At 46.6% G+C, this 22,439-nt stretch overlaps 1 protein-coding gene across 1 annotated transcript in view; it reads left to right on the plus strand.

Moving 5' to 3' along the window:
- Positions 1-22,439, plus strand: part of WSCD2 (WSC domain containing 2) — a 124,045-nt gene that overhangs the window by 59,099 nt on the left and 42,507 nt on the right. Inside the window, 3 exon segments of the mRNA XM_021922865.2 lie at positions 6,638-7,563; positions 17,628-17,742; positions 21,887-22,071. Of these exon segments, the coding sequence (XP_021778557.2) occupies positions 7,182-7,563; positions 17,628-17,742; positions 21,887-22,071 (682 nt within the window). The 5' untranslated portion in view covers positions 6,638-7,181.

Genomic DNA, 22,439 nt, shown 5'->3' on the forward strand with positions numbered 1-22,439 from the left:
ATAAGGAAAAGGTTGAAAAACTATTGATATGATACCATTGATATACTATGAATAAACCATATTGATTCCTATTCTAAGGAATCAACTATTCCAAGAAATAAATACCACTGATAAGTAGTTCATTTAGGAAATGAAGAGCACACTTACTCCTGTCCTCCCCTGAGTGGGGGAGTTAGACAGGGAAGGGAAGAAATCAATAAAGGGTGTGTTATTGAGTCATCTATTCCAGAGGGCGGTTGAGGTTAAGTCCCACTGGAGAAATATACACTTCAGAGTTATTCCAGCTGAGGAGCAAGGAAGCTGGGGCATTTATACACCAACTCCCATCAGTCATTTGTTGCAGCTGCTTCCAAATGTTAATATTCTCACATGTCTTCCCTGCCAACCACACAAGCACAAAATCATGCAAGGTGCTGGAGAAACCTCTCAGACAACCAGATAAGCATTCAGAATTTAACTGAATGTGGTGGGTGGGTGGGGCACGTACAGCATCTGTTACAGATCTACCAAACCAACCAAAAAGAAAAGGGCTGACAACATTAAGTGTTGGTGTGGATTTGGAGCAACAGGAATGCTCAAACTGTACCGGAGAAGTTGTGACTACAGCAACCTTGGAAAAAAAACTGGCATCTTTTAGGATAATCATAAGATGCTCATACAAAACAAACAAACAAACTAGTGCTTTCACTCCTAGGTATATATGCATCCTACATTAATTCTTATATACATGCATCAGGAGAGAGGTATGGGAATGTCTGCAGCAACTGGCAAGAGGAATCCATTCTATCCAAGCCACATGAGCTGAGAATTAATGAGGGAGAAATTCCATGAAAGAAAATGGAGTCCTTGTATCAGAACGAAGGGGCACTGAACAGGCAAAACCACATGTATTCTCCAGAAATTATTATAAGATGTAGCATTTTCACCTAATATATATAGATATGATATGATACATTTGTATATATTGACTTATTTAGTTCTTACACTAACCGTAGGAGATAAATTATATTACATCATCACTCTATTGATGGAGAAACTGATGCTCAAAGAAGTTAATGACCACCTCAAAGAATGATAGTGGGGATTAAAAGGCATAATGGGAATAAGATGACTGGCACATAGTAAGTGCTCAACAAACACCAGTGACTTCTGATATTTTTATTATGAGAACAAGACTGAAATTTTACCTGGGCTCCCCACTTTCTTGGAAACTTCCCAGATGAGTCTCCTACCCAGAACTCTTAAGAAATCAAACCTTCGTGAACCTGGTGTATCAGTAACTATTTCTTGGTGAAGCTTGGGTGGTCTGGGGTCGGTTGGCCGCTGGGCCTGCCCAGTCCCTCCAAACTACCTCTGCCCCCCAAATCAGGTGCTGGGGGTGTAGAGAGGGAGTCAGCCCCCTACCCAGCCTCACAGGCTTCCATTCTGACCGACTCTAGCCTCTAGAACCTGGAAGGGGGAGGCACCCTTTTACTCCCAGGGGAGGTAAGGAACCACAGGGCAGGCTATGCCTCTGTTTTTCTTTCCCCTGCAGGGCAGCTCTCTCCCGCCCATCTACAAGTTGGCAGCTCAACACCACAGCCTCATTCTGGTGCTAAAAATAGGCTGTGTTTAGACACTTTGAGGCTCCTGCTGGAAACATGAACTGCAGTAACCGAACACTGCCACTCCCAAAAAGGGGGCCTCTCAGCCTCCTCCCTGTGGAAACTCACGCCAGCCCTGGGAGGGAAGCAGAGTAGAGGTTGTCCACCACATTTAACAGATGGGGAAACTGAGGCTCACAGATGTGTCATGTAAAATAAAAGGGCATGAAGTCGTGATAGCCAGCCCTGGGGATTGTCTCATTGAATCCTCCCCACACCTCTGGGAGGGACGTTCTATGGTTTACTTAACTTTATAGAGAGAAGATGGCAGCTCAGACAGATGAAGGGCCCTGTCTGGACCTCACACCTGTAAGTGAGTGACAGGAGGGGATGTTAATACAATTATGATCCTCAACGTGCTATGAACAAATGGAGACAGAGAGAAGTGACTTGCTGAAGGCCAACAGCCCCCATCTCATCTCACCCAGGGTTGTAGACACATCATCTGTGGATTGGGAAGAAACATCACACCTGCCTTGCAGCTATCCCAGAGGGAGGAGTATGGGAGAACGTAATATAAAACCTTCAAACACAGTGTCCAGCATATAGTAGGTATTCAACAAATTAGTTAGTTTCATTTCCCCGTTCCCTTTGAGGCAGAATTTCTGTCTGGAGAGAGATAGCAGAAAGAGACACAGTGACAGATAGACTAGAGACTTGGAGAGATAGAGACGGAGAGAGCAGCAGGAGGGAGAGAATGACAGATGGATGTGGGAGGCAGGGGAGTCTGGGATACCTTTGAGGACATGGGGCTATGGCTTAGCTGAATCTCGGAACCCCTGAACCCCAGAACCACCCAGTGCTGAGTAACACAAGACGCTGCCTCCACAGAGCCCTGGATTTACAGTTCTCCAAGGCTGTCACCTGAGTATTTTGGCCAGTGTGTGAAGCCATGGTTGTACGTTTGAGCCCTGGGAGGATAAACCTGACTCTTTTTACTTATTTTTCTCTACCAGTGTTTCTTGGGACCCTCCTATGTACCAAATAGCCTTATCACCTCCATGGGGCTCAGATTCCAGGGGGCTCTTCCTCCGGGTGAGCCCCCGCCTCCTGCTAGCACCGGCAAGATGCTGTGGGGTGGCTCAGTTCAGCACCTTCCCTCCCCAGGAGGAAAGGGAGCTCTGAAAGTGGGGCGTGGGCACAGCCCCCCTCCACATGCCTCCAGCAGATCTCCTTCACTTTCCACATCACCCATGCCTCAGTCTCTTTCTGTTCCCTGCCAGCCCCTAATGAGCTCATTATCCTCTTAAAGCCCATTTGGCACCCACTTAGAGAAGAGATGTGTTGGAATATGAAAGAATGAAGAGGGAACAATGAAAAAGGACTAGACCCAGAAATATCCTCAGAGAGGCAGAAAGCCACAGGGAACACTACAGCTGAAAACTTTGCTGTCTCCACGACAGCAAATGTGCTGAGGTGGCAAATGGCTTTCAAGTGTCTCACACGTGCCCCTGAGGGGGCGAGGGTGGCACTTATCTTGAGCATCTCCTGTGCATCAGGTATTCCTCCTACAATGTTTAATCCAGTCCTTCCAGCAATATACTTTTTAGGGGAGAAGTCAAGATCCTTTAGGCCACTTTACACGTGAGGAAACTGAGTCTTGCTGAGAAGAGATGTCTTGCCCCAGTCACTCACCTGGGGGAATGGAAGAGGCAGGATTTGAACCCAGGTCTGTTTGCCTGTGGAATCCACCTCTGTTCTTGCCTGAGTGCCTCTGGAAGGGCTGGTGTCCCCTTGCCCATCCCACGAGGACTGCTGGCTTTTTCTCATCCCAGCCCAGCGGCAGAAACATCTGGCACATGTGTTGGCACGACCATGAAACGTCAGTGGATTCTCATGTGCGTTGTTAAGACATAGTCCCGACTCCTGAGCTTGGCATCCAAGGCTTCCCATGGTCTGGCTCCTGCCCACCGCTTGGCTATATTCCCAGCCTACAGTCCCCCAGGCTCCTTTGTTTCTTCCCCCTCAGTGATGTACCCTTATGTGGGCTGTTCCTCTTCCCTGGGCTAACCTTCTGTTGCTCCTTCACCCAGAGAATTTTGACTCCTTTTGCAAGACCTGCTGGCTTAAAGACTCCTGTCTGGGGAAGCCCTCTATGGTCCCCCCAGGCAGTTGCAGATAAAATATATAAATATAATATCTAAAATATATTTATATATATATATGTACAGTTGTTTGTTTGTTTTTTCTGAGATGGCGTCTAGCCCAATCGCCCAGGCTGGAGTCCAGTGGCGCTATCTTGGCTCACTGAAAGCTCCGCCTCTTGGGTTCACACCATTCTCCTGCCTCAGCCTCCCGAGTAGCTGGGACTACAGCCGCCCACCACTACGCCTGGCTAATTTTTTTTGTATTTTTAGTAGAGACGGGGTTTCACCGTGTTAGCCAGGATAGTCTCGGTCTCCTGACCTCGTGATCCGCCCATCTCGGCCTCCCAAAGTGCTAGGATTACAGGCATGAGCCACCGCGCCCGGCCCCCCCACCCTAATATTTCAAGCCAAATTCTGGGAGCTTATGTGCAAGGGCTTTTTTTTCTGGGTATATATCTATAGTTGTCGTGAGATCTTCAAAGAGTTACAAGATCAGAATAGACATATGGTTAGGAATATAGGCTTTGAAATCAGGTGGCATTGGGTTTACCACCCTGCTGCCACTTACTAGCTCTGTGACCCTGAACAAGTTACCTAATCTCTCTGATACTCATTCCCCTCTTGTGTAAAAATAGATACACGTCTCCCTCATAGAACTGTTTAAATGAGAGTATTTATATGTGTAGAAGAATGTCTGGCATGTATTAAGTGTTCAATAAACATTAACTATAATATTGACTGCTGTATATTATACACACATCTACTATGGGATTTATCATTGTCTGTCTAGCACAGTAATTGTTTACATTGCTTTCTCCCTCAGTTGACTCTGAATTCTCTGAAAGCAGGGACTGTGAATTATTTATTCCTGCATCTCAAGCACACACATACTAGGCAATCAGCATATGTTTTTAAATAAATGAAAGAATGAGTGGATGACTGGATGGGTGGAGAGTTGGATGGATGGATGGGCTGCTTTAGTTCAGATAAATAGATGAATGAATGTATAGTTGGACAGATTAATGAATAGATTAATGGTAGGTGGATGGATGGCTCAATGAATAGATGGATAGGTGAACTGCTGGAAGACGGATGGATGGATGGATGGATGGATGGATGGATGGATGGATGAATGGATGGATGCATGGGTGGGTGGATGGATGGATGCATGGCTTAATGAATGGGTGAGTAGGTGGACTGCTGGATGACAGACAGATGGATAGATGGATGGCTTAATGAATGGGTGGGTAGGTAGACTGCTGGATGACAGACAGATGGATGGGTAGATGGATGGATGGATAGATGGATTAATGAATGGATGGGTGGGTGGATGCTGAATGATAGACAGATGAATGGTGGATGGATGCATGGATAGGTGGTTGGCTTAATGACTGGATGGGTAGGTGGACTGCTGGATGACAGACGGATGGATAGTTTGACTTTACAAAGGCATGAATTTTTGTCTGTTTTGTTCACTTATTTATTCCAAGTGCCTACGAGGGTGATTGGTGCATAGTATGTGCTCAGTACTTAGTTCTTGAACAAATGGGTTGGCGGACTACCTTAAACCACAGTTAAATGCTGACACTACTATCTGGATTAGGAGAGTATGTTACAATTTGTATCTTCCATTGACTGACTATGGAATCTCAGGCGTTGGCTAAGATGGTCATGGGGCCCCCTGCTGGTGGTAATATGAAAAAGCATTTTCTAAATGGAGTTTCCTGTTTTCTCATTTACATTCTATTTTTCCTCTTGACTGATGATCCTGAACATTTACTCATAAAGCTGTGGTTCTCAATCCTCCATGCTCATAACCATTATCTGAGAGCACCTGGTTACAGCTGTGGGTTGGAAAGGTCAGGAATCAATATTCACCAGGCTCTCAGGTGATTCTGAATCAGTTGTTTCTCAGACCCACATCTGGGAGACCCTGACAAAGGGTGAGCCATGTTGGTAACTGGGAGGCTGTGAGGATCGGCTACTGTTTGGGGAGCTGTCTCTGAATTCTCAAGTGATGTCCAGACTATGTGGGAAAGAGGCAGAGTCAAAGAGGCACTGGTTAAGAGCTGTGATTTGCAATTTGGACTGTCCTGGGTTCAGATCCCAGCTCCATCACTCACCGGCTGTGTGAACTCCTTTTCCTCATCTGTAAGGTAGGGAAATAGTTACCTCCCATAGGAATGTTGGGAGGAATAAAGGAGACAACAAGTGTAGATGGCTGGGCACAAAGCTGAGCACATGGTAGACACTCAATAAACACTGAATGGACAAATATGCTGCTAAATAACCCTATTTTCCTTCTTTTTCCTTTTCTTCCTTGGATAGAGGAGAGGGGCTATGGATTTTATTTTTCCTACTAGAATGTGAGCTCTGTGAAAGAGGGGATTTTGCCTCTCCTGCTCACAGCTTAATTTCCAGCACCTAGGACAGTGCCTCACACAAAGTAGGTCTCACTATTTGTTGGGGAAAAAAAAAATGAATGAACCTGGTTTGGTTCAGAATTGCCCAGGTTCAGCAGGTAGTCCAGCAAGGACCTTGAAAGTACTTTTCGGACTTAAGGTAATCCTTGGATCAGTGTATATTTGACAAATACATAGTAAGTATGGAGCAAAGCAAACCACTGGCCCATGAGAACCTGTGCTTGTCCAAGATGAAGTTTGTCCCCAAATCAGGGCCCACTAGGAGCCAGGCCCCCAAATTCCCAGTTTGGTGTCAAGAAAAAGGCAGTGTTCTGGAAGACTCAGGGATGCTCTTTATCCGACACTGCTCTTAAGCCTTTTCATGCCATTGGTGGTTTCCTCCCTCTCCAGGCCTCTGCATTTCCCTCTAGGATGCTCAAGAACCCTGTGGGTTCTGTGCTTTGGTGAAGGGGCTTCTCATGCCTGTGTCTCCGCTGTTTTGCAGGTGGCATCCCTGAATCCTGACTGGATGGAAGCCCACCAGCTTCTGTTCCCATGAGGTAGAAAGACCAAGCTTGGTCTTCAGCTGGGGAAGAGGCCAGAAACAAGGCCCCTGGCGAAATAACCCAGATCCATTGGCCTGAGGAGCAGAGAAAGGGTGAGAAGTGAACTGCAGCTGCTGGTAACCCTCAGAAACCTTCTCTGATTGCTATTCTCACAGTTCTTTGGGAAGACTCTGAAGTGAAGAACAATATGTAGGAAAATGGGACCAACTCATGTGTGTTCTGAGCCTCAAAACCCCTTTCTTGGCGCAAAGAAGCTCACCTTGAGTTTGGGAGGGCTGGTAAGCTCCATCCTTTCTCATGACCTCAGCCAAGCATTGAACTTGCCCTCCCCTTCTGGCCTTGGTGATCACTTTTTCGGGAAAAGTGAGACTGAGGACCCCCAGGTGTTCCATCCCTAAGAAAAGCTTGGGAAACCAAGCCCCTTCCATCCCCTCCCAAGCACCCCAGCCAAGCCCCAGAGAGCCAGTCCGGAATGATCCCGCTATGGCCAAGCTCTGGTTCAAATTCCAGCGGTACTTCCGCCGGAAACCTGTGCGCTTCTTTACTTTCCTGGCACTCTACCTGACTGCCGGGAGCCTTGTCTTCCTTCACTCTGGCTTCGTGGGCCAGCCCGCTGTCTCGGGGAACCAGGCGAACCCCGTGGCCGCAGGAGGCCCGGCTGAGGGTGCTGAGCTGCCCTTCTTAGGCGACATGCATCTGGGCAGAGGTTTCCGGGACACCGGTGAAGCCTCGAGCATCGCTCGCAGGTACGGACCCTGGTTCAAGGGCAAGGATGGGAATGAGAGAGCCAAGCTTGGCGACTACGGTGGAGCCTGGAGCCGAGCCCTCAAGGGGAGAGTTGTCCGGGAGAAGGAGGAAGAGCGAGGTAAGAGCGAGGAACATCTGGACACTGAGGGGTTGGAGAGAAGGGAGGACATACTAACAATATAATAACAGCTGTCAGTTTTCAGTGTTTTATAGGAACCAGCTGTCATATAGTTGTAGCTATAAATAAATAGTGCCTTCCATTATCACCCCCATTGCACAGAGGAGAAAATTGAAGCTCAGAGGGATGAAGCAGCTTGCCCAAGGTCACACAGCTTGTCAACAGGCAAGTTTGGATTTAAGTTCCACATCTATCAGAGGTCAAAGTCTGACTCCTGCAGCCTTTCACAGTCCTTGTTAAATATACATGAAAATAAAAACAGTCAGCATTTATTGGGTACTTACTAGGCACCAGTACTGTTTCCAAGCACTTTACATATATAGAAACATCACCACAACTCTAGGTGATATATTTTATTTATTCCCATTTTAAAGATGAGGAAAGTGAGGTACCAAGAGCACAAGATTACTCAGCTAAGTGGCAGAGCTTCTGCTCCACAAGACTGTCTCTCAGTCCGTCTTGCTGGGTCCCTTGGTGATGGATCTCAGGGGACATCATTGCCCTCAATAGACCTCATTGCATTTTCTCGGCCATTTATAATCTAAAAAGGCTTTTCTTCATGAGTGCACCACCTTATTTGATTTTCACTGCACTTCATGGGCTTAAACAAGGCCCCTATGATCCTGTGCCCAGTTAACAGATGTGGAAACCAAGGATTGAAGAAGGGAAGACACTTGCTCAAAGCTGCGCAGCTGGTCAGCAGCAGGAATGGAGTTTAAATCTGGCCTGAACACTCAGTTTTCTAAGCCTGTCTCCTAGAGTCCACTGGCATCTACCCATCCAACCAGCATGCTAGGGAGGAACCCACAACCCCTACAATTCATGAGATTAACACAAATGGACATTTCAGAAATCTGGGCCAGATGGTTTGGGAGAATAAACCACCAATCAAGGCAGATGGAAAACTTCACTAGCCTTTGTGTTCTACTGTGATTCAACTCATAAAAAAACCCTTCTCCTACTGTGGAAGGGAGCAGGATTAATGCAACACGCTCTCCTGCCCCAGTCTCCCCTTCCCCCTGGCCTTGGAACCATCTAGAAGACTCTATCTTTCTGCCCTTAGGGATTTCCTAGACTTCTGCCTCTTCAAGAACCAATGTTCACAGGGAGGCAAAGGAGATGTTGGAGGTGGCAGAATGGATCAGGGGATGTGGATTCATATTCCAGCTCCACCCCCACCAGCCATGTGGCCCAGGCAAATGGTTTTACCTTTTCAGGACTCAGTTTTGAAATCTGTAAAATGGGGATTTTACTGGATGCTCCTGAGAGTTCAGTGAAACAAGAGTCATGAAAGCCTAGCACTGAGTAGGTGCTTAGAGGTACTCAGGAAGTGCTCCTGGGATCTCCCTGGGGATCATCTTATAGATGTAGGTGAGATGTGAGGTGCTGCACCCCAGCCACTCCAGACTCCATTCTGGACTTTGAAAGCCCCAAAGTCCTTGCCAGCTTACACCTTGGGATATGCTCCCCATAATGCTTAGGACAAATTCCAGACCCCTCCCATAGTCCAACTCTCCAACCTCATCTTATAACCCCACTCCCCTCATCATGCTCTGCCCCACTGTCCCTGCAGTTCATTGAACACACCAAGCCTGTTTCTACCTTAAGATCTCTGTATATGCAGTGCCTTCTATCTTGGATGCCATCTCCCCAGATGTTTGCACAGCTTCCTTCTTCCTTTCCTTCAAGTCTTCAATCAAACCTCACTTTCCCATAGAGACTGTCCCAGAGCATCCTAACTCAAATAACCCCACTTCCTACCCAGTCACAACCACATTCCCCGACTCTATTTTCATCATAACACTGAACGCCATCTGAAAGCATCTCATTTACGTGTTTGCCTCTTTGTTTAAGATCAGCCTGTTCTACTGGACTGTCAGCTCCAGGAGGGCAGGGCTATTGCCTGTCTGTATTCTATCAGCACCCAGGACAGCACCTGGCTCAGTGCTGTTGCTGAACACCTATTTGTTGAATGGGTGAATGACTGGATGAATAAACGAATGAATGACTATCCCTCTGCCTGGAGTACCTTTACAGGGTTAGCTCTACTCTTCCTCCAAGTCTCAGCTTTGCTAATCTTCAAGAAATTTTCCCTGATCCCCTTACAGGCTTGATCAAATGTTCCTCCTCTATGCTCCCTGACATGGCACTTATATTAATGGCAATTGTGTATGTTTGTCCACGTCCCCTGACAGAATATGAATTCCTTGTGGCGTAGATGATACAGAAATGACGTTGTCTCTTATTTGTTGTAACAGTGAAATACTGTCATCAATACCGCTAATAATAATTAACATTTCTTGAGTACCTACTTTGCACCAACCACTTGTCTATTTGCTTTTCATGTATTATTTGAATGAAATGATATATGTAACATGCTTATAATATCCTCTGGCTTATAATAATAGGTCACTTAATAGTTGCTGTCCTTGTTATTTGTAGTAATATTAGCTGATATCTAGTGAATGATCATTACAGGCTAGACCACGTTATGTGTTTCATTGACTCATTCAATTACTACAACTCAGTAAGTTAGGGATTGTTATTCCATTTCAGAGATGGCAAAACTGAGATCCAGAAAGAAATCACTTACCCTAGTTTACACAGGTCAATAGTGGAAGAACCAAGGTTTAAACCAAGGTCTGTTTAATTCCAAAGCTTGTGGGCATTCTTCTATACCATGCCAATTGCACCCCCACCATGCCTTATCCAGCAATCTTATATATTTTATGAAGTGCAGAGAGAAGGAAGAGAAAATAAGAACATAGCCCCGAGGCCAGGGCTCTCAGCAGACAGCCTTTGGAATCAGGCAGTGTTATTAAGAAAACACAAATCCAGCCTGTCCTTGATTAACTTATTCAGAGTTCAGCGAGGAAAGACAACATATTAGATTAACGCTAATAAAAATGAGACGTTTCTCCGACCTGACGCTAAACTCATTTGGTTTTCTCCAAAGCTGGCGAGGGCTCTGCTTGATGCAGTGATGCAGGACTCAAGCTGTAGAGGATTCAGAGCCCATCATGGCCCAGGAGTGGGAGGCGAGGAGCTGCACCCAGGCTGGGCTGAGGCTGGGCAGGAGTCTGAGTTCCTTGGTGTGACTGACACCTACCATACGCCAGTCATTTACCTAGGACTGTCTAGGTTCACATGACCCTGTGAGAGCCTGTACTTTGAGTAGCCAAATCAGGGTTCAAATCCCAGTCCTGCAACTTGCTGGCTGTGCAGCCTTGGGCAGGTCGCTTCACCTTTCTGACACGCCATTTCCTCTTTGGGATAAAAAGTACTTAACATCAGATGACATTGTGATGATTACATAAGGTAAATTCAGCGTGTGCTCTCTAAGTGCCAGTGCTATTCAAAGCATTTACATCTATTACATCACATAATCCTCATAGTAATGAAGGAAGATAGACACTGTTATTAACTCCATCTTACAGGAGGGAAACTCAGGCACAGAGAAGTTAAGTAACTTGCCCAAGATTACCCACCTGGGAGAGGGAGCAAACCAGTATGTGAACCCAGGTGTTGTGAGTCTCACACCTGAACCTCAACCACTACATCACGTCACTTCTTAGTGTACAGAAAGTACATGCCAGCTATTATTATTATAATAAGCTGGCATGCTACCTTAATACATGCCAGTTATTATTATTTGTACTGTAATTTTGCAGGAGAAAATGGGGGAATAGAGGTAACGTGACTTTCCTAAAGTCACACAGCTAATCTGGGGCAGAGCCAGGAGCCAAACCCACTTTGACTTCAAAGGCTGTGCTGCTTCTATTTCCATGAGATTACAGAGAGGCTTGGGCTGGGTGTGAAGGTGGTCATGGGAAGATTTAGTCTGCATTTTTTTGGAAGGATAGCAGGAGCACCCACTTCCCATCTCCTCCAGCTGAAGATACAATGGCTGCAGGTTACTAAAGTGCTCTGTGTCAGGGACTGTTTGTCCATATTCTCCTTTCAACTCCATATCAGGTAAAAATATTGAGTGCCATTTCATGGATTAAGAAACAGAGACTCAGAGAGGTTCAATTATTTGCCCAATATCATACAGCTGCCAAGAGGCAGAGCTGACTCCAGCCCAATTTGATCAGAGTCCAAAGCCCTTATTCTTAACCACTGGACTTATACTACCTCTTTCTTAAAATATATGATCTCTAACTCCATTCATTCATTTATTCATTCATTCATTCCATATTTATCAAACACCTACTATGTGCCCAGATCTTTGCTGGGAGGTGGAGATACAGGAATGATTCAAGCACAGGTTGTGAATATTCCTCAGAGGAAAAAGCTGTGCTTTTCCCCATTGTAGCACCTTTTCATTTCATTACAAATTCTTCTACAATAATCCAAAATTATTTCTAATTTGAAAAAAATAATAGACAATACCAACAAAATTTAGAAGAGTTTTGGGGGACTCAAAAGGAGGGACCCCATTCAGTCATGGGGTATCATAGCTGGCTTTCTGGGAGAGGAGATGGGTAAGCTTAGTATGTAGGATCCTTAGGCCTTGACCAAAGTGAGTGGTGCATCCCTTCTGCCCTGGGAAAGCCTAGATATGAGCAGGAAATTCCATCACCGGTACAAAGAAACCCAGGCAGCACTGGGGGTTCTTCTGGAGGGACCACCTTCCAGGGTTTCAGAGAATTCCCAGAAGGACAAAAATTGTTTCTTGTTTCTTCCTTCTGTGTCAGACCCTGTGATAGGCTCAATGCATCAAATTAATGTTACTTAGGCCACTCTTAACAATATCTTTGTATTAGCTTTCTCAGGCTGCTATAACAAAGTATCACACACTGGGCAGCTTGAACAACAGATATCTATTCTCTCTCAGTTCTGGAGGCCAGAAATCTGAAGTCAGGGTGTTGGTAGGGCCATGCGCTCTCAAAGGCTCAAAGGGAGACTCTGTTCCATGCCTTTCTCCTGGTTTCCAGCGTTCCCGGCCATCCTCAGCAACCCCTGGCTTGCAGCCACATTACTCCAGTCTCTGCTTCCGTTTTCACATGACCATCTCCTTTGTGTCTGTGTCTTCATATAGGCTTCATCCGCCTCTGTGTCTTCATATAGCCATCTTGTTATAAGGACACCAATCATATTGGATTGGGACCCAACCTACTCTTTAGCCTCATAACAAAATTCCATCTGCAATGACCCTATTTCCAAATAAGGCCACATTCTGAGGAACTGGGAGTCAAGACTTCAACATGTCATTTGGGGGGTGGGGGGCCACAGGGCACACAATTCAGCATAACAACCCTAGTTGAATTTTTGCTCCCACTTTTCAGGTGGAGAACTGCACCTCCAAGAGCTTGAGTAATATTTGAGGCTATTGCAGCATCATGTGTGAGATTTGAACCCAGATCTGGTTGACTCCAGTACAGTGTGAGGCCTCCTGTTTGTGAATCTGTTCACAAATTATAAATCAAAGGCATACAAATTAGTTCATGTTTAGCTACCCTTTTAACAAATCACCTTCATCGAAGAGAGCAAAATTTCATGAAAAGATTAACTGAAGCAAAAGAAAAAAGTAAAGGGGAAAAAAACTACCACCAGGAGAGTTCTTTTCAGATGCTGGTTTCTGTACTGGAGATAAATAGCCCAACTGGGGTGACTTTGCCATTTCAGCAGTCTTCAGACCGCTGTGGAGATGAGCTGATAGATTGTGTGAACTCGGCCATTAATCCACCTTCAAGTGGCCTGTGATTTTGTCCCTGTTTTACATATCTGACCTCCTGTCTCTGAGAGATTCTGCTACCACAGCAGGATTTGAAGGTGGAGCCCTGAGGAATGGCTGAAGAGGACTTTAGCGGGCTGGCAGTAACCATGCTAATGAGCTCAGCAGGGTGATACAACTCTGAGGACAGGAACCATGGTTGTATTGGTTGCAGCCTGCACCAAAGGTCTGTGGGAAAGGGGTCACCAGATCTTTCCCAGGACAGGAGGGACACTGGCTCAATATTGATATCCTGATCCATGGAGCTCAGCCCATTAATCAGGCCATGATGCATAACATGCCTGCGTTTTCCAAAAGCATTAATAAAGGACTATGTATCTTCCTCTCCCTCCTGTTGACAGATAAGGAAACAGAGGGTCATTCATTCATTCAACAAGTCTTTGAGCACCTGTTGTGTGGGACATCTCAGCCTGATGCCTGGTCTGGTGCGAGGGTGAGGAAGGGGATAGAACACCATTTAAAAGCCCAGGCTTATAAAAAAGAATAAGATCATGTTTCTTGCAGGAACATGGATGGATCTGAAGGCCATTATTCTTAGCAAACTAATGCAGGAACAGAAAACCAAATACCGCATGTTTCCACTTTTAAGTGGGAGCTAAATGATGAGAACACATGGACACAAAGAGGGGAACAACAGACACTGGAGACTACTTGAAGGTGCAGGGCGGGAGGAGGGAGAAGAGGAGAAAATATAACTATTGGGTACTGCGCTTAATACCTGGGTAACAAAGTAATTTGTACAACAAACCTCGTGACACGAGTTTACCTATATAACAAACCTGCACATGCACCCTGCACTTAAAATAAAGCTTAAAAATAAATAACTAAAAGCCCAGGCTTTCGGGAAGATGGACCTATGGTAAAAACCCCAGATCTTCTCCCAAGAAACCACCCCACTTCCCAGCTCCATCCTCCTCCTGGGCAGGTCTCTCTGGGGAGACACCTCCTCCCAAGACATCTCCTCCCAATCGTGGACTCAGTGTGGCATATAGGAAGGGGCAACTTTGAATAGATAGACCTGGGCATGGATTTGGTCTGAGACCCTCACTGTGGGGTGGACTCGGGCAAGTTGCTAAGCTTGAGTATCAGTGTAGTAGTTACTGTTCCCCCGCATCCTGGTGCCAAGGGACAAAAATCCACCTTGAACCAGCTTAAGCTAAAGACGAAAATGCATTGTGTCATGTCATCAAACTACAGCAGTGGCTCTGCTGGACTGGATTTTTTAAATGAATAATTGGTGGCCTTCTTCCTGTCACTCTCATCTCTGCTCTTCTATGCCTTGGCTTGTTTGTTCTCCTAAACAGACTGGCCTTGGTGCCAGGGATTGGGCTGGTGGTAGCTCTGGGGTTATAGCACCTGGGAGAGGCAGATTTCTTTCTCCCAGCTTTACTCTATCAGAATGCAACAAATGGGTCATGTGTCCTTCCTTGAAGCAATCACTGGCTGCTGGGATGGGCAATATGTTTGACCCTGCCAAGGTCATCACGTCTCCTGTGGTCAGGGAAAGTAAGGTCTGCTGATGGAAAAACCTATCTAGAGCAGATGCTTTGAAGGCACAAACAGTCCACTACAGTCCACCCCTTCACTCCATGGTGGACATGCAATGGACATACCCACATACATCTTTACTCCCATTAATTTGCTTACAAAAATCTTATCTAACATAACCACTGTTCCATAGGTAGCCAAATGTGCCTATCCTCACCTTAAGGTGAAGTCACCCAAAGTCCTATGACATCCAACTTCAAGCCCAGCATTTCTGCAGCATGAGCATTCCTCCCCTTCAGGTGTTGGGGTGGCCAAAGAGAAATGAAACTTCCTCAAGTGTAAGATGGTTGGAGGACAGACCTGGGCTTTAATTTTAAGTCAAATGCTACAAGCTGTAGGTACGTGGGCAGATGACATAGGTTCCCATTGCATTTTGAAAAGAGGAAAAGCAGATGTAACATGAGTAGTTACCAGTCAGAACACACACCATATGCCCAAACTAAGACGTGCTTCTAAGGTAAACAGATAGAAGAGTCACTATGATCAGTTCCCTCATCTCTAAAATGGGTTCATAAGAAGTTTGTGAAGATTGAATTTTTAAAACATGAGACATGGCCCACAGTAAATTAGATAGCACGTAGTAGGTGTTCAATACATGAGTTTTGTCTCCTCTGTTTCTATCTTTGTCTCTCTCTGTCATACACACACACACACCCCACACACACACACACACACACACACACACACACACACACACACATACACACAATCTGCTGATCTGATGACAAAGACCTCAGGCCACCAAAATAAACCAAACTTTACCCCCTCTCTTCCCTTCCTTCTCTTCCCTCCCTACTCCATCATCCCTCCTTCCTTCCTTTTCTTCCTTCTCGTTCTCCCTCCAGCACCCTCTATTTTTCCCTCCCGCCTATCCTACAGTGCATCTTTAGACACTCAGTCCTCTAGGGAATGGCTGAATTGAAGTTAGTGTGCAGCCCTTGACCACATGGCCACAGAGTGCTCTCTCCCAGCTCAGGTATGAACAGCATTCGTGCTCCAAGTCAAGGGCTGTGACTCCATCTGTGGTGGGAGGGGCACGCGCTGTTGAACAAGCACAGAGACAAGACCTGGGCTTCTCCAGGGCTGTCACTGTCTGGTGTGCCTGCTCCAGGGAGGCGATGTTTCTTTTAAAGATGGACTCTTCTTAGTCGAGCAAATCACCTCTGTCTTATGAAGGAAATTCAAGGTGATCAGGTCAAGACACATCTCCAGCGGGGCTGAAAAAATAGTGCACTTAGCAGAGCTGTGTCCGGGGGAGTGATTCTCTGCTAGATCCTGCTCTCCACCACAAGGAAGCGGGGAAAGAAGTTCACAGTTTAAACTAGACAGTGGTCTAGCCAAGGAAGCGATTCAGTGGCATTTAGTATTTTCTTCAATCATTCCATATAAGGGACATTTAATTCCAAGTGCTGGCTGGATCTTCGGTCTAACCTCCAGTTACTGATTTGGGGGTCTCGCAGACCTGGATTTAAACCTTTATTCTGTGCACAATTAGCTGTGGGTCATAGGGAGGCCACTTCACCTTTCTGGGTCACTGTTAAATCATCTAAGATAAGAGCATGACAATGTCAATGTTCTCCACTTCACATGGGGGCATTACAAAGATCCCCCCACTCAAAAAGCAAGCAGTTCGGAACACAGGCTCTGAAGCCAGATTGCTTTGCTTCAATTCTGAATCCACATGTATGAGCTGTGTTACTCTGAGCAAGTGACTTCTCCAGGCCCTTTTCTCTTCTGTATAAAATGGTAATAATATTCTCATAGGATCACTGTAAGGATGCAAGGAGACAATGTATGTAAAGCACTTACCAAAGTGAATGTCCAAATAATAATAATAATAATAATTTTAAAAACATATGGGAAAAGACATTATAAACTGTGAAGTGCTATTTTCATGTATGGGGGTTACTATTTACCATAAAGTACAGGGAAAATGTTTACTACTTGAAGAAAACTAAGTTATGATATATAATTGGATGGCTATTTCACTTTATTTAAAATTTTCCTTTGAATGGAAACATTCACTTTGACCCACAATAGAGACAAACTGTAAAGTACTTTCCACAGCACTGTGAATGGCCAGTTTCTTATTCTACTCACCTTAGTTTGATGCCTATCATATGCAAGACACTATGGTAGAAACTTTTACATAAATCATTCTATTTTAACCTCATTGGATTGTTATTTTTGTTCCTGATTCAAATAAAGCAGGTCTCTGAAAGGTTAACTGACTTAAACTTACTAGGCTTATGCTAGGAAGTAAACAAAGTGAAATGAGGACCTAGACCTTGAGATAGCTAAGTCCAGGGCACTTTCCAAGGAAAACTAAATGTCTTAAGGCAGCTTGTAGACACAGTAACATGTTATCAAATGTTAAGCCTCTTAGAGCTGTCTTAATGCAAGAAATAGGAAGCTGTGTTTGGTGCTTAGGGAGTGGCCTTGGCTTAGGTTCCTGGATGCCCAGCTGTCACTAGGTGACCTCAACGGCTTGGCTGCAGCCCACAGAAGGCTTCCCTCCTCTCTGTTGGTCTCCACTGCCCTGATTAGACCAGGTTCTGCCAAGACAAATGACTTTCACTCTCTCATTTCTGCCCAAAGGAAGGACTTGACATTAAAAGGTCAACAAGGTCACATAACCAGAGACACACTGGTGAGGCTTCCCCCTGTAACCCTTGCAGCTTTGTCCCCAGCCACCTCTGACTTTTTCCTTTCCCCAAAGCCAAGTACATCGGCTGCTACCTGGATGACACCCAGAGTCGGGCCCTTCGAGGAGTGTCCTTTTTTGACTACAAAAAGATGACCATCTTCCGTTGCCAGGACAACTGTGCTGAACGGTAGGGCCCCAGCATCCAAGACTTGTCCATTTCAGGCCCTTTCTTCTAAGATTCCTGCCTGTGGCATTCTTTGCCCTGCTATGGGAGGGTGTGTTGAAGGGTGAGCACGTGACCACAGGAAAGGTTGATGCAAAGGTGTGTGTGCATTGTGTGTATGTGCATGAGCACATCCACACAACTGTGGACTGTTCAAGAGTTGGTCTATGGGAGTTTGTGGTTGTGCCACTGTGTCACACTGTGTCTAGGAACAATTTTGTACCAAACAGAGTACAGGGTCAGCTAGCTGTGTTTGTGAGCCTAATGCCAATATGCAATGATCTTTAAATAATAGTGACCGTGTATGCAGGAGTCTTTGTGAATATGTGTGCAAGGGCCCAGGATTGTGCTTGTGTGTGTAGGTGTCTGATTGCATTTGTTGAATGTGCAACACTGTGTTGAGAGCATGCAAGGTTGTGAAGAATTGCACACAACTTAGAAATGCACCATTAGGTGTGCGCGTGCATGCAGATGAGGGCTGTGAGCATAAAGCTTGCAAGATGTCCACACGAAGGGTAAGGTGAAGATATCTAATAGTTTCTCAATATATAAACTCCTTGTTTTTCTCCAATGGAGAAACACTTACCTGTTCAGACAGTGTTTTCCAATCTAAGAAGACAACGATGGTTTTTATTAGACATGCACTGGGAGTAGGGTGGAGAGAGTTGACGTTTTGAGAGTGGACAAGTCCCCAGAGACCTGGTGAACAGGGACAGGACCCCTGGGGGTACCATGGGGCTGAGCTGAGCTTCTCTCCTTGTTTCTTGGGCCCCTTGACCTTGTAGTGGCTCATGAAGAAGCTCTAATATGCTCACCTCCAGGCTCCAGCTGGCTGTCTCTGACAGTCACAAGCTCTGCCAACCTCAGCTGCATGCCTGGTGTGGAAATGGGCAAGTGGGTGACCACTGAGAGACTCTTCCTGCGGTTCTTTATTTTTCATTTTTTAATTTTTTGAGACGGAATCTTGCTCTGTTACCCAGGCTGGAGTGCAGTGGCGTAATCTCGGCTCACTGCAACCTCTGCCTCCCAGGTTCAAGCGATTCTCCTGTCTCAGCCTCCTGAGTAGCTGGGACTACAGGCACATGCCACCATGCCTGGCTAATTTTTTTTTTAGTATTTTTTAGTAGGAATGGGGGTTTCACCATGTTGGTCAGGATGTAGTGCAGTCACCAGGCCTCGTGATCCGCCCACCTCGGCCTCCCAAAGTGCTGGGATTACAGGTGTGAGCCACCACACCCGGCCCCTGCTGTTCTTGATTAGGAAACACTGCCCTCTTTGTAATCAGCTGCCTAGGGAGCCCACTATTAAAATCCTGAGCCCAGGACCCTCTCCAACTTGAAAAGGATTCCAAGTCCTTGATAACATGAAGTCACTAACTTATCTGTCAAACTTGTGTGCAGGGGGGCGGGGGAAACAGAGGTGAAGTCCATACAGCCCCTGGCCTTAAAGAGCCTGCAGGGGGAGACAAACATGTAAACAGAGAGGGATAACATAGTCAGATAAGGGTTGAGATGGAATAATCGCAGACAGTTAGACATGCAGACAAGGTCTAAGCTGCCTGGGGTGAAAGGAAATACTGCTCAGAGAAGGTGACAGCCAAGATGAGTCAGAGCTACTCATGTAATTCAATTTGGTTCAGCAAATATTTGTTGACTGCCCATGGGTGCTGGACCTGATTCCGGGTGCTGGACCTGATTCCAGGTGCTGGAGATGAAGAGATGAGCCATCCACAGCCCTGTCCTCAGCGGGGCTTCCCATCTGGTTGGGGAGATAGAGGCATGAACAATAGGCTTGGGCCACAGAATAACAACAGCTTACAATAGTTAAAAAGCACTTGTTCTGTGCCAGGCACTGTCTGAGCATTTTGCAAATATTAACTCTTTAACTTCACAAGACCCCCGTGAGGCAGGAATGTTATGAACCACATTCCACAGATGAGGAAACCAGGGTACAGAGACATCAAGTATAATGGGTGCTGGGGTGGATGTGCTTTGCAAGGTGCAGGAAAGTCAAGAAGATGGAAGGGATGGAAGGCTCCATGTGGAGGGTTTAGGAAGCATTATCATGGTGAGACCATAAGCTGGGTTTTGAAGGATGAGTAGGAGTTTTCTAGGTAGGGCAGAAATAACAGCATACTCAAAGGACAGGACTCCTGAAATACACTGAAACACTCAGGGTGCTCAGGTAGGCAGCATGGGAGTGCACAGAAGGTACAAAGGGAGTGTCAGGAGAGGAAGCCACAGAGGTGCCCAAAGCCCAGTGAAATGGGGCCTTGAAAGCCAACTAAAGCATCCAGATTTGACCAGGAGGGTAATGGGGAGCCACTGCAGGGTGTCTATCAGGGAAGTGGTCTACATTCATTCCATGAATGTGTATTAATCATCTCTCATATGCCAGGCATTGTCCTGGGATAGGTGGGCAAGACCCACAGGGTCACTGCCCTCCTGGATATTATATTCTAGAGAACAAGACAGGCAATTTACAAACTACATTAAAAATCACTAAGATCATTTCAAAAGTGATGACAACCATAAGAAAACAAAACGGAGCAATGGGATAGTGCCCAGCATGAGGAGTAACATTCAGTGTGGTAGTCAATGAAGGATTCTCTAGGAAGATGACTGAGCCCAGACCTGGAAGGTAAAAAGAAACCATGCAAACAGCAGAGTAAGAGTGTTCCAGGCAGAAAAACAGCAAGGACAAAAGACTTGAGGCAGGACGGAACTCAGTGTGTTTAAAGATCAGAGAGCCCATGACTGCAGCAGAATTGGCCAAGGGAAGGATGGTGGGCATCTTATAGTCTGTTTGGGATGCTAGAACAAAATACCTCAGACTGGGTAATTTCTATGAACAGAAATGTATTGCTTACAGTCCTGGAGGCTGGGAAGTCCAATATCAAGGTGCCAATAGATTTGGTATCTGGTAAGTGCCCACTCTCTGCTTCAAAGATGGTGCCTTGTTGCTGTGTCCTCCCATAGCAGAAGAGCAAAAGTGCTCCATCAAGCCTTTTTTATGGGTTTCCCTGAACCTCAGTTTTTCTCCATCTTGACTTTGTCCTTCCTACTCCCGGAGCCACAGCAAGCAATGCTCTTTTCATTTGTTTACAGAGTGGGGTAGCCACTAAGAGTCCTTTCTAGGAAAGGATTCCATCACTATGAAAATTTTCAAAAAAAAACTTGAAAACCTTGCAGTGCCTGGATTTTTATTTTTAGGAATTTTTCCTTGGTGAATGTGTGAGCTCATTTTTGTCCTCTCCCAGAGGGATGCGAGAGTCCCTGCCTCCCTCATGAGCTCCCTGTGCCTCCTCCCTTCACCCTAGCTCCTCTCAAGGGACAAGGAGGCACCGTTCCTGGGTGATGTTTCCAAGAATAAAGGAGCTGGACTCTGAAGAGATGAACGTATCGGGTTTCCAGAAAGGGAAGAGCAAGAAAGAGAGTGGGGTAGGGGAGACCACAGGATCTGGGGTGTGTGTGTGTTGACAGGTGTACCATGTGCAGGTGTGTACAGGTGAGTGTGAATATGGACATGGTGTGTCTATGTGGGTAGGTGTGGAAGGGTGAAGACGAAGGCAGGTGGATGGTCCCTGGGTGTTCCTGTCCCCTCCTTGGGTCTCTCTGTCCTCTAGGGGCCTCCCTGTATTCCTTCTTGGCTTTCCTGCCTCCACACTGCCCCCTGCAAGGCTAACTCTGTAGCCTCCCTGACTCCTCTTGGGGTCTCGTTATCCCAGACCCAGATCCTCCTGCCCCATGGAGCATGCCTGTCTCACAGATCTCCTGGAGTCTCCCTGCCCACCTCGGGGTCTCCCCTGCCCTCTTTCCAGGGTCTTTCTGTGTGCTACCTTCCTAATCTCATTTCTTTGGGGTCCCCCTGTCTCCCGAATGCCCCCCATCTCCCAGGTCTCCACAATGGATGGGTCTCCTGTCCCCTGAGGTCTCTCCTGTCCTCTGGGGTCTCTCAGTTGCCCCAACCTCCCATCAGCAGTCTCCCCATTTCCTCTGGGATCTCCTGGTCCCCAGAGCCCTCCCATCCCCCAGGTCTCCACGTTGAGTCTCCCTGCCTTGGGGTCTCCATGGTGGCAGCTACCCTGCTTGACAGCAGCCTCCCCCAGGGGTTACCTGTATGCCGGGCTGGAGTTCGGCGCCGAGTGCTACTGCGGCCACAAGATCCAGGCGACGAACGTGAGCGAGGCAGAGTGCGACATGGAGTGCAAGGGCGAACGAGGCAGCGTGTGCGGCGGCGCCAACCGCCTCTCTGTCTACCGGCTGCAGCTGGCCCAGGAGTCGGCCCGCAGGTGTACGTGAGTCTGCCCTGCCCCTCTCTGCTACTCCTTCCTTGGCTGCAGCCCTTGCCCACCAGAGTAAAGAGTCCCACATGTCTGCCCTGTACCCTCCCTGGCTCCCCATCACTCCAAGGCCACCACCGTCCTGCCCCAGCCTCGCCTCTCCCAGTCCCTCACAGAGCCCTTTGCCCCAGCTCCTTTGAATGGTCCTGCATGCGCTTCTCTCTCCCTCCCACTCTGAGCTGCCTCTGGTTCCAGCTGCATCCCTCATTCTCACCAGTCTTCCTCCCTCTGAAACTGAGTTGGAACCTGAGCCTTGCCTTCCCATCCTGATTTTCTCAGAGCAGATTGTCTCTAATGATGATGATGGTGGTAATGACAA

This window comes from Papio anubis, chromosome 9 (assembly GCF_008728515.1).
Source record: "Papio anubis isolate 15944 chromosome 9, Panubis1.0, whole genome shotgun sequence".
NCBI lineage: Eukaryota > Metazoa > Chordata > Mammalia > Primates > Cercopithecidae > Papio > Papio anubis.